This window comes from Podarcis raffonei, chromosome 5 (genome assembly GCF_027172205.1).
Source record: "Podarcis raffonei isolate rPodRaf1 chromosome 5, rPodRaf1.pri, whole genome shotgun sequence".
NCBI lineage: Eukaryota > Metazoa > Chordata > Lepidosauria > Squamata > Lacertidae > Podarcis > Podarcis raffonei.
Window position 1 is genome coordinate 101,017,725 of NC_070606.1, and position 15,185 is coordinate 101,032,909.

General features: G+C 53.7%; 1 protein-coding gene across 3 annotated transcripts in view; it reads right to left on the reverse strand.

The window, feature by feature from the left end:
• The window catches only part of FGF12 (fibroblast growth factor 12), a 235,563-nt gene that overhangs the window by 87,704 nt on the left and 132,674 nt on the right, over positions 1-15,185 (reverse strand). The window contains exon 1 of one of the 3 annotated variants that reach the window (XM_053390878.1): positions 10,482-11,176. The exons of the other annotated variants lie outside the window; for them this stretch is intronic. Within the exon in view, the coding sequence (XP_053246853.1) occupies positions 10,482-10,680 (199 nt within the window). The 5' untranslated portion in view covers positions 10,681-11,176. Of the gene's footprint in view, positions 1-10,481; positions 11,177-15,185 lie in introns of those variants that run through there. 3 annotated transcript variants of the gene reach the window in all.

Sequence of the window (15,185 nt, forward strand, 5' to 3'; positions counted from 1 at the left end):
GAATAGACGGGCGACTGGCCTGATCCAGTAGACTCTTCTCAGTTATGGGTCACAGCTCTTGGCTGAAGTCCCATTCAGCTCGTGGCAAGTTCCCTTCACACACAAACACATACCCGCCCTCCAAGAAATAATGACTAAAAAACATGGGCTCAGCTGCGCTCTTCTTTTCCGCTTTCAGCAGCTGCAGCCCAATGTTGGCACCTAAACACGTGAGCCAAGAGCTGGCAGATCTCCGCCCTGCATTTTGCAATTTGCATTCAACATCTGTGCAGAGAAGCAGAGCAACGCCCACCCACCAGATCATTTGAATTTAAGAGCCATATTCCCAGGGACTATCACTCAGATTTTGAAATGGCTGCCTGCTGTGCCTTTCTGCGAATAATACACATTAACCAAAAGGTGCTTCCCCACGCAAACATGTGCGGTCAGCCATGTGCTCCCTGGCTGAGCGCACAGCTGCTCGGCAGCAACAACACCCGTCTCTTCACTCAGGCAGCCCGGCGTGGCTCAGCCAGACCCGAAGGAACGGAAGCACAGAGCCTTTTCCCCCTCAAGGTGGCACTTAGGGTTCGCCATCCTCTACTCGTTCAGTCTCTACAACCCCCCTGAGAGGTAGGCTGAGAGGCAGCGACTGGCCCAAGGTCATACCAGTGGGCTTCAAGGATGAGTGCAGGATTTGAACCCTAGTCTCCCAGGTCCTAGTCTGACACTCTGACCACTACACCGCACTGCTTTTCCATCTTAGTGCTTTCAAGATGCTTTGGAGCAGTCAGCCCACCAGCCCCGAGGTTTAAAGCAGAAAGCAAAACAAGGAGCAGCAGAAGGGCTGAGTTCAGTCTCTACCTCCATCACGAACCCAGTGCCCTGCCCTGCCTCCACCTGCTGCTTAGGATGAATACTGGCCTACACTGCAGGAGGGGCTTAAGGGCTGGTGGTGGCACACAGCACACTAAGCCCTCTGAGCGCTTGGATATCTCAGTGGAAGGATGCTTACACTGACAAATGACAATGCAACGACAAACCTGGACAGCATCTTGAGAAATAGAGACATCACCTTGCCAACAAAGGTCCGTACAGTTAAAGTTATGGTTTTCCCGGTAGTGATGTACGGAAGTGAGCGCTGGACCATAAAGAAGGCTGATCGCCAAAGAATTGATGCTTTTGAATTCTGGTGCTGGAGGAGACTCTGGAGAGTCCCCTGGACTGCAAGAAGATCAAACCTCTCCATTCTGAAAGAAATCAGCCCTGAGTGCTCACTGGAAGAACAGATCCTGAAGCTGAGGCTCCAAGACTTTGGCCACCTCATGAGAAGAGAAGATTCCCTGGAAAAGACCCTGATGTTGGGAAAGATGGAGTGCACAAGGAAAAGGGGACAACGGAGGACGAGATGGTTGGACAGTGTTCTCGAAGCTACCAGCATGAGTTTGACCCAACTGTGGGAGGCAGTGGAAGACAGGAGTGCCTGGCGTGCTCTGGTCCAGGGGGTCACAAAAAGCCGGACACGACTAAATGACTAAACAACAACAAAGGATACTAGCATTAGAGCTGTTGATGATATCCAAATCCATTACAACCAGAAGAGGGACACAGTGGTCTTAATCCCAGGGTCGCAGGAAGCCGCCTTATTCCAAGTCAGGCCCTGGTCCAGCTCAGTAGCACCTGCACGGACTGGCAGCAACGGCTCTCCAGGGTCTCAGACAGGAGCCTCTCTCCCAGCCCTTCCTGGAGATGTCTTTGGGGACTGATCCTGGTATCTTCTGCATGCAAGATAGATGCTCTGCCCACCCAGTTGTGCCCCTTTCCCAAAAATCCCACTCAATAGCAGCGGAACACAGAAATCATGTCTGGGATGGTGGCTTGTCCACAAGAAGAAGACAGTTCTGAAAAGTTTTGTTACTCTGGGACAGGCTTCCCCAACCTGGTGCCCTCCAGGTCTTTTGGACTCCAGAAAGCAGTGGAAACTCCTTCCTTGGAGGCTTTTAAGCAGAGGTTGGATGGCGACCTGTCAGGGATTACTGACCCTTCCAGCTTTGGTTCCACAACTCCAGTGGGCCATGCTGGCTGGGGCAGATGGGAATTCATCTCGAGGGCACCAGGTTTGGGTGCCAGGGAAGACTGTTCTGAGACCAGCTCCTACATGAGCTCTTTTGATGATGGCGGAGGAGACAACTTCACAAAGCAAAAGGCTTTTAATTCTCCAGCAACACATTTCACTCGCGAGGGATTGTTGCACGCAAACCTCCCCCCCCCACACACACATCCGCCCGCTGCCTTCCTTGGAACTGCAGGTTTCACACATGCACACCCCCCCAGCAACATCGCCCACGCTCCTGGCAGGCCGGGAACAGCTCAGCAGGAAACTGACGGAAAAAGAGAGCTGCAAATGTTGCATCCTTCCCTGGGCATGGGGGGGGGGTTGCGGTACAGAGGGGGTCTCTCTTGCAATCTCCCTGCAGGCCGACCAGCCTCCTCCCTTGTCCCCCCCCCCCGTGCCTCCACCTGCAGAACCATAAAAAGCTCTTCAGCTGAGCTGCAAAAACTCCTTGTGAAAAAAAGGAGCCACATCCTGCTCCAGCTCTTTCTCGGCCCCCGAAACAAGGTACAAAAGCTGTCTATTAAAAATTCAAGCCTGAAAGATGCTGATTAAAGAGAGAAGGCTCCTTGGGCGTTTCAAGGGCTTTTTGAGCACTTCTAAAGCCCTGTCTTTCTCCTGACCAGCAGCCCAGCCCACCTATCCATAGCTCTGCACAAAGAGGGGGACACGATCCTTTCCCTTCCTCTGCTGAAGCTGGAAGGCAAAGTAGAGGAGCTACAGGATGAAGAGTGGATTCAGCCAGCCAGAGTGGGAGACCAGAAAGTATTGAATCTATGCAAAGGAGCGGGGATGAGGGTCTGCAGCACACACAACTCCGTGCAGAGGCAGAATTTGCAGTTTGCACTCAACAGACCAAGCTGTTCTCTGGTGATCAAGCTGCACAATTAATTCAGCTCCACCTGTCGGAGGGGCTCCAATATGCAGAATCAGACAAGTGCAAGGAGTCTGCTTTGGCTTCACCTTGAGCCCTTTCAAACTCCCGACTTCTGTCTCCAGGATCTGCACCTGCCGCTTAAATTGATATTCAGACTGGCGAAACAAATTAAGAGAGTACGCTGAACTGGCAAGAGATTATCAGCAAGGTTACGAGACGTTACAGATGAAGAATTTATCAAAGAGTGGGACATATACAGAGTCTATGTAAAAGAAGACTGTCGAAATATCAATCCATTGGCAGGAGTTTTGATTGAACTTCTGTGTGTAAGTAGGATAATTTGATAAAACTTAAAGTAAGTCAGACAACATGGAGAAAATAAAGTTAAGTGCGTATTCAAGGAATTTAATTTGGGAACTTAATGGGAAGATTGGAGGTAATGTTAAACTGAATTGCAAAATGATGCAGAAAGCAAGTATCAATTAAGGAATGAATGATTGCTTATTTTTTATTTTGCCTTTAGTATCTGTTGATCTTTTTTGTTATGCAGTTTTCAATCAATATAGCATTTAAATATATATATAAAATAAATAAATAAATTGATATTCAGACACCACCAGGAGTGGAGTGACAGGCGTTGCAAGAGCGAGAGAAGAGGAGGAGGAGGAGGAGGTGAGGCCTCTTCCAAAAGCCGTCCGTAAGCCTCGCCCTAAAGATGTGGTGGTTCTGAGCACTGCCAAGCGAGGAACCCCAAGACCCCACACCACAGACAACATTGAGGGGTGCATGCCTTGGGCCACACAATGAGCACCGCACAACTAATATGTCCCATCAGCGCATGGGTTCATGCTTGTGCAACATAAATTCCTCCCCTCTTCCCATGCCCTTCAAAGATCTAACCCCGAGGGTTGGGGAAACCCCAACAACAGGTTTAGGGGGTGCACAGGGTTGTTCTCTAGAACAAGCATGAATCTTCACCTTAGCTGGATGCCACCAACAGCTTTAGTGTTGCTCCTCCCCCCACCCCAAAACCACTGCCACACCTCCCCCCACCTGAAGCTGCCATATCAGTATTGATTTTGCTTGCGCTATAAAATCGTTTATATGCTGCCTTTTGGGGCAAAGCCCACCCGAGGTGGCCAGCGCCATAGTTAAAAGCGCAATAAACACAGGATCTCAAATAATTGGAATAAGGCGAGGCAAAAGGATTCACAACAATTAAAAAGCCCGGTGACGACAGTTACAAAGACTTATAAAACAGCGGGACAGAGATTTGTGGAACACGGCTCTGTAGGAAAAGCTTTTGGCAGAATGGCAGTCTGCGGCTGGGGGGCAGGAAGTGTAAGAAGCCAGGAAGAAACTTTGCAAAACAAAAGGGGGGGTTGGAGAAGGTGAACATAGGACCCTCACACCAAGCCTGTCTTAGCCGTTATCTCTAGGGGGTGCTTGTGAGGAGGGGCAGGGGAATGTTTCTCACCAGCAGTGGGGCTTTGTGTGCAGAACTTCCCCGATCCAATCCCTGGCATGTCCTGGTGGGCCAGGAGAGACCCCCGCCTGGGGCCCTGGAGAGCTGCTGGTGGCGCCGAGCTCGGCTGGACCAACCGGTCTGTCTTAGCACCAGGCAGCTCCCTATGTTCCTATACTGCAAAAAGGGTCATTAACTTATGGCCTCTTTCATTTGCATTTTTTAATTTGCAAAGTGCTTTTACGGGCTCGTCTGTCCAACACAATCCCGCGAGTTGACTTCTGCTTCTAGGCCTGGAATGGTCTGTCCTGCAAGAGTCGCTTACTCGGCAACGGCTAGATTCCAGCACGCCAATGTCACGAGCCAAGCTGTCCAAGAATTTCCATCCAAGCCATCTCCATTCCTCCATCCCCCCCTTGCAAATTGGGAAATGGTAGTTCAGTGGCTGGGCAAACCACTGGAGCCCCCAGGTTCCGTCCCCTGGCAGGAATGGCCAAAGGGAGGTCAGGAGCAACACAGGCAGAGGCTCTGGAGTGTGGATGGCACTGGCCTAGGCAGGGGCGTCACAAGGGGGTGCGGGGTGCGGTTCACCCTGGGTGTCATGCCTAGGGGGGTGACAAAATCCCCCTGGGAGGAAGAAGAAGAAGAAGGGTTTGGATTTGATATCCCGCTTTATCACTACCCGAAGGAGTCTCCAAACGGCTAACATTCTCCTTTCCCTGTGAGGTGAGTGGGGCTGAGAGACTTCAGAGAAGTGTGACTGGCCCAAGGTCACCCAGCAGCTGCATGTGGAGGAGCGGGGAAGCAAACCCGGTTCACCAGATTACGAGTCCACCGCTCTTAACCACTACACCACGCTTGGCGGATTCAGTGGGCGGATTTCCACGATTGGCACAATTGTTGTTGTGAAAATCCACCTGCTGATTGTGCAAATATGCCTGGTGATCAGCCTTGCACCCCCCGGTGGGCGGCGTTCGCACCCCCCCCAGGCGGTTTTATGCTATCCTCGTTCAGACTTTCGCAAACAGTGGGCATATCTGTTTTGCAGCCAGCCCTCCTTTAAAAAGAGCTCAACAACTTTGGGCAACGTACCCAAAAATTGCAACATGGGGGGGGGGTGACAAAAACCTGACCTCGGTTTGCCTCTGGGCCTAGGTGGGCCAATGAGGCTGCTTCACATCACCTTAAGGCTGCACCTGGAGGCTGCCAGAAAGGATGTTTTGCCCTCCCACTGCCCCCCCAAAGTGTGTTTCTAAGGAAGTGCAAAACTTCCGGACCCAACTTGCTTGGATGAAAATTCTTGGACAGTTTGGCTTTCCACCTTGCAAGGTGGAAAAGAGACTCTGCAAAGCAAACTATCCTACAGGGATGAGAATTCCAGACCTAAAGGGCGGATCTTGAAAAGGCAAGCTGCATCGTTCAGTTCAATATCTGGCTGAGGTGGGCTGTGCAAAGCCAGCAATTCCCCCTACCTCTTGGGTACTTTTTAAAAAAAGGAACAAACTTTGGAAGTCTATCAGGGCAGAGAGTAAGCCATCGTTAGGCAGCCCTCAGGTAACTGTGTGCCCTCTTTGTGCTTGGCAGAGATGTGTCTCTGAGCACGTACAGAGTGCATGCCATTTCCAAACCAAGGAATCAAAGGTCGCTCTTAGCCACCAAAGTTCAGACAGTATGGCTGACAGATCTGAAGCTTGGTAGCTCTTGGTTTAAACGGGACTGCTAAGGAGGCCAACCTGGGCATGATCCCAGACCTCACCCAGGACTCTCACTGCCCACTGTGGCAAGGGCAGTAGTCACAGCTCAGGTGCAGCAGCAGACTGCCTGCCACTCCATCAATTGATCAGCTACCTTTTCATCATATATTGACTTTGCTCCATCTGCTCCTTGCAGGCAGGATGGGACCACACAAACAAGCACCCACCTTTCGGGTGCAGAGCACATGCCTTGCCTAGAGGAGTCCCGGGTTCAGTTCCCCAGTTGGGAAGTCTCCCTTGGGATATCCTGGCCAGCTGCTGCCAGTCAGTGTAGACAACATTAGCTAGATCAGTGGCTCTCATTGTGGGGGCATCCCTGTATCAGCTTCATCAGTTTTGCTGATTTAGTTGAACTCAATGGCTAGAATCGGATTTTGAATAAATGTACAACTAATTGTCGCTGTCTCAAATTGCATTGTGTCACATTAGTGTGTCATGCAAACTGCCGCTCTGAAATAATGCTTTTCAATAGGGTACAGTAGGGGGCACTGGGGGTGAGTTTATAGGTCCAAGGGCCTCCCACTAAGCTAGGTGGAGCACCAGTCTGACTCGGTATAAGGCCTATGTTGGGTGAGTGGAGGGAGAGCACTCGGTTAGTGCTTGAATTTGGCCAGACACGGCAGATATGAATTTTAGACCGCTTGGGGAAGTAAGCCAAGCTACATGCCAGTAGAGTGGGGCGAAGAGAAAGAGAGAGAGAGAAGGGCCTCCTGGCAGTTGAATCCCAAAAGAGTGCTGAAAGAGACTGGCTGCTGCCTATTCCAATAAGACGATTCACAAGTTCCTGAAATGATGTATCTGCAGACAGCGTGATGTAGTGGTTCGAGTGTTGGACTAGGAACTGGGAGACCAGGGTTCTCGACCGTGAAGTTCTCCCTGGGTGATCTTGGGCCAGTCACTGGCTCTCAGCCTAGCCCACCTCTATGAAGAAAGGCGACAACGTTTGGGACTTCTTCATTTAGAGAAAAGGTAAGGAAGAGGTGACATGACAGTTTATGAAATTCTGCTTGGCGTGGAGAAAGCAGAGAGAGAAAAGTTCTTCTCCATCTCTCTAGAGCTTGTGGACCTCCAGGGAAGCTGAATGACGGAAGGTTAAGGCAGATAAAGGAAAATCCTTCTTCACATGGCACAGAATTACACTATGGAACTCCTTGCCACAGGAGGCAGTGATGGCCAGCAACTTGGATGGCTGTAAGAGAGGAACAGGCACATTCACAAAGGAGAGGACTATTAATTGGTACAAGCAATGAGGAGAGGGCTCTCATGCTTGAATCCTGCTTGTGGGTTTTCCCTTTGGGCGTCTGGTTGGCCCCTGTAAGAACAGGGTGCTGGACTGGATGAGCCAAGGGCCCGATCCAACACAGGCTCTTACCTAACTTCTTATGTTCTGTGGAGCACAGATTCCTTGTGAAATGGGAAGCAGAGGCGTGCGCATGCAAAGAGCTGGAGAACGTGTTCTTCCTACTCCCTGTGCGCTGTAGACATCCTCCCTCTCTGTTACATAAGGACAGATTCATTAGTGGAGGCCTGTAATGTCTGGTGCCGTCCACAGGGAAGAGTGCTGGGATGTCGGAGCCACGCTGGAAGCTCAGTGTGCAAACCCCTTTTCCAGCTCTTCACAAGATGTGCTTTCTGGGCTGACTTGAGCACCAGAGTCTGTGTCCCTTTCAATGCAACATCCCATTGCTCCGTCACACAGAGAGGAGCATCAGTAGTAGCACAGCTGGGAAAACCAGTGGCCAGAGCAAATCCTAGGTGTGGACAGCCTTCTTTTTGAACCACTTGGCAGAGCTGAGGCTCTTGAGAGCAAGGAGGCAAACCTTTGGTGCCAAAGGGCACAATTCAGGGAATGTGTCCTGTTCAAATCCGACTGACACGCAAGAGGAGGATGGATCAGTGGAGATTAACATGTAAAAAAAATTGGTCCATTTTCGGAGGGGGGGTTATAAAGTCAGCCACATTTTGCTGCCACAGCTCTGCCTGGGGTTAAAAACACCTGAGAACACTTTGGATCAGCTATCAGGCTCCAGTCACTGAATATTTGTTAAAAATCTGAAATCTGGGAGCGCAAAACACTACGGGTGTCTTTCAACTAAGGTTTACAGTGGTACTTCGGTTTAAGAACAGTCCTGTTTACAAATGATTTGGTTTGATAACTCTTCAAAACCAGAAGTAGTGTCCCAGTCTGAGAACTTTACCTCGGTCTAAGAATGGAATCCAAACGGTGGAAGGGCACCAGCAGTGGGAGGCCTCATTTGGGAAAGCGCGCCTCATTTTAAGAACAGTTTTGGTTTAAGAACAGACTTCTGGAATGGATTAAGTTCGTAAACTGAGGTACCACTGTACTGTAGAACAGACTACCTTGGATGGTGTTTGACTTTCCTTCCTTGGAGGTTTTTAAGCAGAGGTTGGGTGGCCATTGGTCATGTATGATCTACCGTAGTTAAAATTCCTGCATTGCAGAGGGTTGGACTAGATGACCCTTGAGGTTCCTTCCAACTCTACAATTCTGTGATTCTATGAAAAACAATGACAAGCCAATATCCCCCACCCCACAAAGACATTTAAAAGGCCATGCAATGTTAATCAGGGTTAAAAACTCAGATATTTAAGCTGGGCGCCAAATGGCTCCTTAAACCAGCCAAACCCAGACGGCTCGAAAGTCACATTTTTCAATACGACTTTAGGGTTCCTGAAATTCATTGCGATTGTGCAGATAAAATGTAATGGATAGAATTCCACAGGACATTTTGCTAACGCGAGAAAACGGTCAAGATCCCAAGATCCCCAGGTAGGCAGCTCCAGGTGGTGGAGACAGCAGGTGTCATCCTGCCACACAGTCATCTTCACTTGGGCAGATAGCCAGGTGTAAAATGCCCTTGGCACCTGGTGAATTTCAGACACTGATGTTCATCAACCAAAGTCCTGGTTATAGAGAAATGGTGCCCAAAAAACACACCATGAAGGTGCCAGATGAGTCTCTCTGGGGAGAGCATCCCACAATTGGGGAGCCACCACAGAAAAGGCCCCTTCTCCTGCTGCTGCCGCCCTCCGGAGGGAGGTGAAGATGGGCCTCGGGTGATAATTGCAGGCCCAGGTCAGTTCTGCACACTTGACCCAAGTACCTGTGAGCATTACAGCTAGAAGAGAATGGATTTTGCTCCCTGTGGTTCAAAGCATATATGGACTGGGAGGAACTAAGGATCCTACACCTTTTAGTTACTGGAAGCGCAGAACCAGAAAGGGGGGGGGCAGACAGGACTTGCTACAAACCCCCTGAATCCAGAATAAAAGGCTGCAATGTGGGACAATTAATCTGGGAACTGTTATGCAAATGCAGCAAGGGAAAAAATTAAAAGGGAAAAGGGAAGAGCTTTCAAAATATGAAGAAAGGGGGGGGGAGGCAGCACTGAGCCTGGGAGAAATTCAGGGATCAATCTACCACCAATGATCCGACTTATTATATGTTGAAATTGCTTATCATGTGTTGGGGTTTGGGGGGGGCTGCATTATTTCAAAGTCCTTTATAAGCTACCTTTGAAGGATCCGTATTCTGACGGGCAGGCTGCAAATAATATTGGTAATAAGCTGCACAATATCCACAGACATCCCTGCTGTGGTGCTGCCTATGAGGGAGCACTCTGCACTTGCGCAGGAGAACTCTTGCTGCCCTCCCTGCCTCAGACGCTGCGGGCCTGGCTCCTAGTATTGAAAATCAACCCCTGGGAAACACAGCCCCTGGGGGTTTGCAGTTCTTAAGTGGCCCTCTGCACACGCTCAGTTTATTTGCTTTTGTCACAATGGCAATAGGAGGGGGCAGCCTAAGCCTGAATTCCAGTTGGTGCGGGCAAAGAGAAAGAGACGGCTCTTGACCGGGCACCCCAGAGGCATTCAGCTGCACCCTGTGGCAGGACTCGTGGCCCCCCCTTAGTCTCAGTCAGAGTGGGGCTCTCCTTGCATCAAAATGGAAAAGCTTCATATGTGGCAGCTAGGTCTATAAATGCCTAGTAGCTCTGGGGGATAAACAGAGCTCCAGGTTTAGGGGCAGTCTACCTCGGTTGCCGATCTGTCGAGGTGGAGCTGGACAGCGCCCTGCAAACTGCGAGGAACCAGGCGCTGAGCTTAAGAGGACTCACGGCCTGGACTGCTCAAAACAAGGGAAGCACTCTGCACATGCCCCGAGGCCCCCCTGCAAGGGCAATCCCCAGGGGCACCCGCACTCCCTCAGCACACGCCCAGGGTCGCTGCTTCTGGGTCTGGCCCCCCTGGCGCGCGCCCGCGGCAGCTACTGACCTGGTCTCCGCCGGACGTGCCTCTTCCTGCCGCTGCAGAAGCGGACCTTGCTGAAGACGCCCAAGACGTGCCTCTCGCAGAGGGAGCGGCCGTCCTTGCTGGGGCTGGAGCGGCGCTTGGAGGCGGACACGCGGTCGCTGTTGGACTCGCGGGCCTGCCGCTTCTGCCGGATCAGCGAGCTGGCGATGGCCGCGGCCATGGCCGGACGGGGCGGGCGGCGGCAGCAGCAGTCACAGGCCGCTAGCCCTCATCGCCCGCTCGACGGCTCCCCATCTTCGGCGCAAGCCCCCCACCCCGAAAGTCCGGGCCCCCAGCAGAGACCCCCTGCTCCTCTCCGCCTCCCCCCCAGCCCAGAGGCTGGGGGGAAAAGACGCCTCTGCTCGCCTCCCTCCCGCGCTGCCTCCGCTCGGGGGAAGGTCCGACGGCAGGGGCTCTCCGTCGGCAGGCTGGCCAGGCGCCTTGTCCAGGGCCCCGACGCCCCTCCGGAACCTCGCGGCTGGGCCCCCGGCGCCTCTCCAGATGCGAGCCCCGCAACAGCTGGCCGCTCCAGGGCCCGCGCGGCTTTGGCACGAAGGGACGGTCCTCGTTGCGAGGCGAGCGAGAGAAAAAGATACAAAACCCGGCTGGCAAATGTTGGGCGTGGAGGGGGGAGGAGTGGAGGCTCTCCAGAGCCCTGCCTCAGTATCCCCCCGCGGGACCCGGACGGAGCGGGTCCCGAGGCATCACGAGGAGGAGGAATGTGGGTCCGACGGGGCGGCTGCGGCGGCTGCAGCTCCCTCCGATGCTCGGGCCGCCTCGGCGCGGGGGTCTCCGGCGTCGGGGCCTCGCGGGGATCTCATTTCTGAGCTGCCGGACCCCAGAGGCGCCGGCGGAGCCCCCCTCATGGCCCCCGCTCCGTCCGGGACCCGTCCGGCGAGGCCTTTCGCAGTGTCGACGTCGGCTGGGAAGACGAAAGAGGCGCCGTCTGTCTCCACGCTCGGGGACCGCGCGGAGGGCGGGCGGAGGAGGGGGGGCGAAGGCGGGCTCTCTCAGGCTCCCGCCCCCCGTCGCCGCCGCCTCCTCCTCCTCTCCGTCGGCGGCGGCGCTGCAGCTGCCTCGTGGCCCCCGCTGCGGCCCGCCGGTCCCCGGGCCAGCCACATAGCTCCGCGACGGCCTCGCTCAGCTTCTCCGGCGGCCCATGGCGCCACCAGCGACCCGGGGGCGGCGAAGCCCCCTTCCTCCTCTTCTTCTGGGCTGCCCGGGAGCCGCCCCCACCGGCGAGGCGCTCAGGGGCCGCCCGGGGGCCGGACAGCAGCCGCGGCCGCCCGGGCTGCCATCTCCCCTCCCCGAGGAGGCGGTTTCGCGGCGGGTCCTGCGGTCCCGACCCGGCGGGGCAGCGGCGCGCGGAGAATGGCAGCCTCTTCGGAGGCAGCCGGTGGCGGCGGCGGCGGCGGCACCAGCAGCCTCGCCTCCCTCCCCGCTTCTACGCAATCCTACGTGACCGAGGTTTGGATGAGAGGCTCGCCCGGGCGGAGGAGAGACCACTGCGGGCGCCGCTGATTCGACGGCTCGCCGGGGGACGGCAGGAGGGGCTCGCTGGCTGGCTGGCTGGCTGGCAGCCCCGGCACCTCTTTCCCCCGCGCTGCTCCGAGGATGCGCTCGGCGCTCGCCAACGCGGGAGGCTGGCCAGCGCAAGGACTGCGGGGGGGGGGGGGGAATCCCAGGCCCCGCAACGGACTGCGGGGCTGGACCCCTGGAGCGGAGCCAGGAGGTGAGAAGAGCATCGGAAGAGCTTGCAGGATTAGGCCAATGGCATCTCACAGCGGTTGAAACCACCAGCGGCAGCGGCAGCTGCTCTCACCTCCTGCGGTTTCTGGCAACTGATGTTGAGAAGCCTTGCTGCCTGTCAATTTTTGACAATGTCGCCGGGCCATTAAAAAACAAGGGGTGGGGGGTCACTGGGTTTGAGGTGCCTTGAAAAGGCGACGATCCACCTACTGGTGGCAGAGAATGGAGCCTCCCCATCCAGGGGCAGTCTACCTCTGAATGGGGTTCTTGCAAAAGGGAAGGGCTGTTTCTTTCATGCCGGTTGCTGGAAGCGACAGGAGGGGAGAGCTGTGCTCTTTGCGCTCCAATCCTGCTTGCAGGTTTTCCATTGGGGCATCTGGCTGGCTCCTGTGAGAAGAGGAGGGCCATTGGCCTGATCCAGGAAGTTCTGATGTTTCTCCTCAGGGATGCAGCCCCCTCCAGCCTCCCAGTTGACTCTGCCCGCTTCCCTAAGGAGATCACTCAAACAGGATGCACCGCCTAGGGATCAACCCTGCGGGGGGGGGGGGGCAGGGGTCGCTCACCACCCTTATAAATGCTTCTGTCCTTTGTGTGTGGCTTGTTGAAGCTGCCTCACTGGTGACACTCTGCAGGTGCCTAGGAGCACACCCCTCTGACATGCTCAAGCGTGCAAGCGCCCACGGATGCTCAGAGGCACTGAGATTTTCATGCTAGGCCCCCAAAGGGGACTTTCACACAATTACTGAAGCCCCCCCCCCCTCTTCTAACTGTATGTGGACCAATGAACAGGGCACAGGGAAAGGATTGCTTTAAAAAGTAATTTTATGACCTGTTCCAGCACATTTAGGTTGCTTTACAGGCCCTGTGAATGGAAGGCCTGGTTTTAAGCATCACTTAAGTGACACCCAAGCCCTGCCTTGGTATTTGAGAATGCAGTCGTCTTAATGAATCGCCCCAGAGGGGCTCATCTCAGTCCAGAACGCTGCTTCATAAAAGGGTATAAGAACATAAGAAGAGCCCTGCAGGATCTGGCCAATGGGTGGCCCCCTAGTCCAGAATCTTGTTCTCACAGGGGCCAAGCAGATGGGGCAATGGGAAACTTGCAATCAGGATTAACTCTCCCCTCCTGTGGTTTCAAGCAACTGGGATTCAGAAGCACAGAGAATTTGTCAAATCTTTTAAAGCCATCCAGGTTGATGAACATCACTGCCTCCTGTGTCAAGGAGTTCCACACTTTAACTGGACTGCTTTCTTGCGTCTTTCCTGAATCTCCCAACATTCGACTACACTGGAGGTCAATGACTTCCAGGGTTAGGAAAGAAAGATATTTATATATATATATATATATAAAACCTCTATCCACTTTCCCTGTGCTTTGCATTATTTCACAAACTTCTGTCGTGTTCCCTCTTCCCTTCCTTCCCTCTAAACTGTTGTGTGTGTGCAACTACCAGCGTGGCACAGAAGGGAGTTGTGAGGCTACCATTTGGCTGGTCATTACAACTCCTCTCTCTCTCTCCACTGAGCCGCCGCAGCCCAGTCTGTATCTGATTTCACCACCCTAAACCGATAAAAGCTACGTCTGCATTATTTATCCATTTTTCTCTGCTGGGTTAAGTTGCTGTGAGGCAGGAGGGGATTGGAAGAAGTGCACAGCATGAAAAAGGAGGCTGTGGAATAGATCCTGGCAGACCGGAGCCCCGAGGGGGGAGAGGAAACACATGCCATGGACATGGGAAAGGGAACAGAAAAATAACATGGCCACCAAGAACAGGACCTCCATCGTTCCACCCTGAGGTCCCCTGCAGAAGGCCGGAAGCAGGCTGTAGAAAAACCATGCCTGCCTCCTCTTCCCAGGTGCTGTGTTCGGTTCTGCTCACCTCAAAAAGGATGTAGCAGAGTTGGAAAAGGTTCAGAGCAGGGCAACTGCGGGTGGCGCTGTGGGTTAAACCACAGAGTCTAGGATTTGCCAATCAGAAGGTCGGCAGCTCTAATCCCCGCGACAGGGTGAGCTCCCGTTGCTCAGTCCCTGCTTCTGCCAACCTAGCAGTTTGAAAGCATGTCAAAGTGAAAGTAGATCAATAGGTACCGCTCTGGCGGGAAGGTAAACGGCATTTCCGTGCGCTGCTCTGGTTCACCAGAAGTGGCTCAGTCCTGCTGGCCACATGACCCGGAAGCTGTACGCCGGTTCCCTCGGCCAATAAAGCGAGATGAGCGCCGCAACCCCAGAGTCGGCCACGACTGGACCTCATGGTCAGGGGTCCCTTTACCTTTACTAGGGCAACCTAAACAGTGAGGAGAAGCTGCCCCGTTTGGGACCTCTTAGTTCAGAGAAAAGGCAGAAAGAGGTGATATGGCAGAAGTTTATAAAACTGCACAAGGCAAGGAGGAAGCCGAGAGGGAAAATGCTTCCTCCCTCTCTTGGAACACTAGAATTCGTGGGCATCGAATGAACGCTGGAAAAACCCAGGACAGAGAAAAGAAAGGACTTCTTCAGGCAGCTCATAGTTAGACTGTGGAACTTCCTGCCACTGTAGGCCCTGATGGCCACCAACCAAGGTGGCTTTAAAAGTGGATTAGACAAATTTGTGGAGAAGGCTGCAGATGGCTCCTAGCCAGAATGGCTAGGGACAGAAATGCTTCTGAATGCCAATTGCTGGGAACTGCAGGAGGGGAAAGTTCCTCTTGCGCTCGAATCCTGCTTGTCGGTTTCCCAGGTTGGCCCCTGTGAGAGCAGGATGCTGGACTAGAGGGGGCCCCTTTGGCCTGGCCCAGCAGACATATTCTCAACCACTGACCTGCTAGTCTCACATCAAGAAGCAGGGACGATTGCTGCCTGTCTCTCTCAGCCTCAAGCCTTCTCCACCCTTTGTCTTACAGCAGCCCTGTCCTACCTCAGAAGGTTCTTGTGAGGAGCGTTGCGATAATGGCATGCAA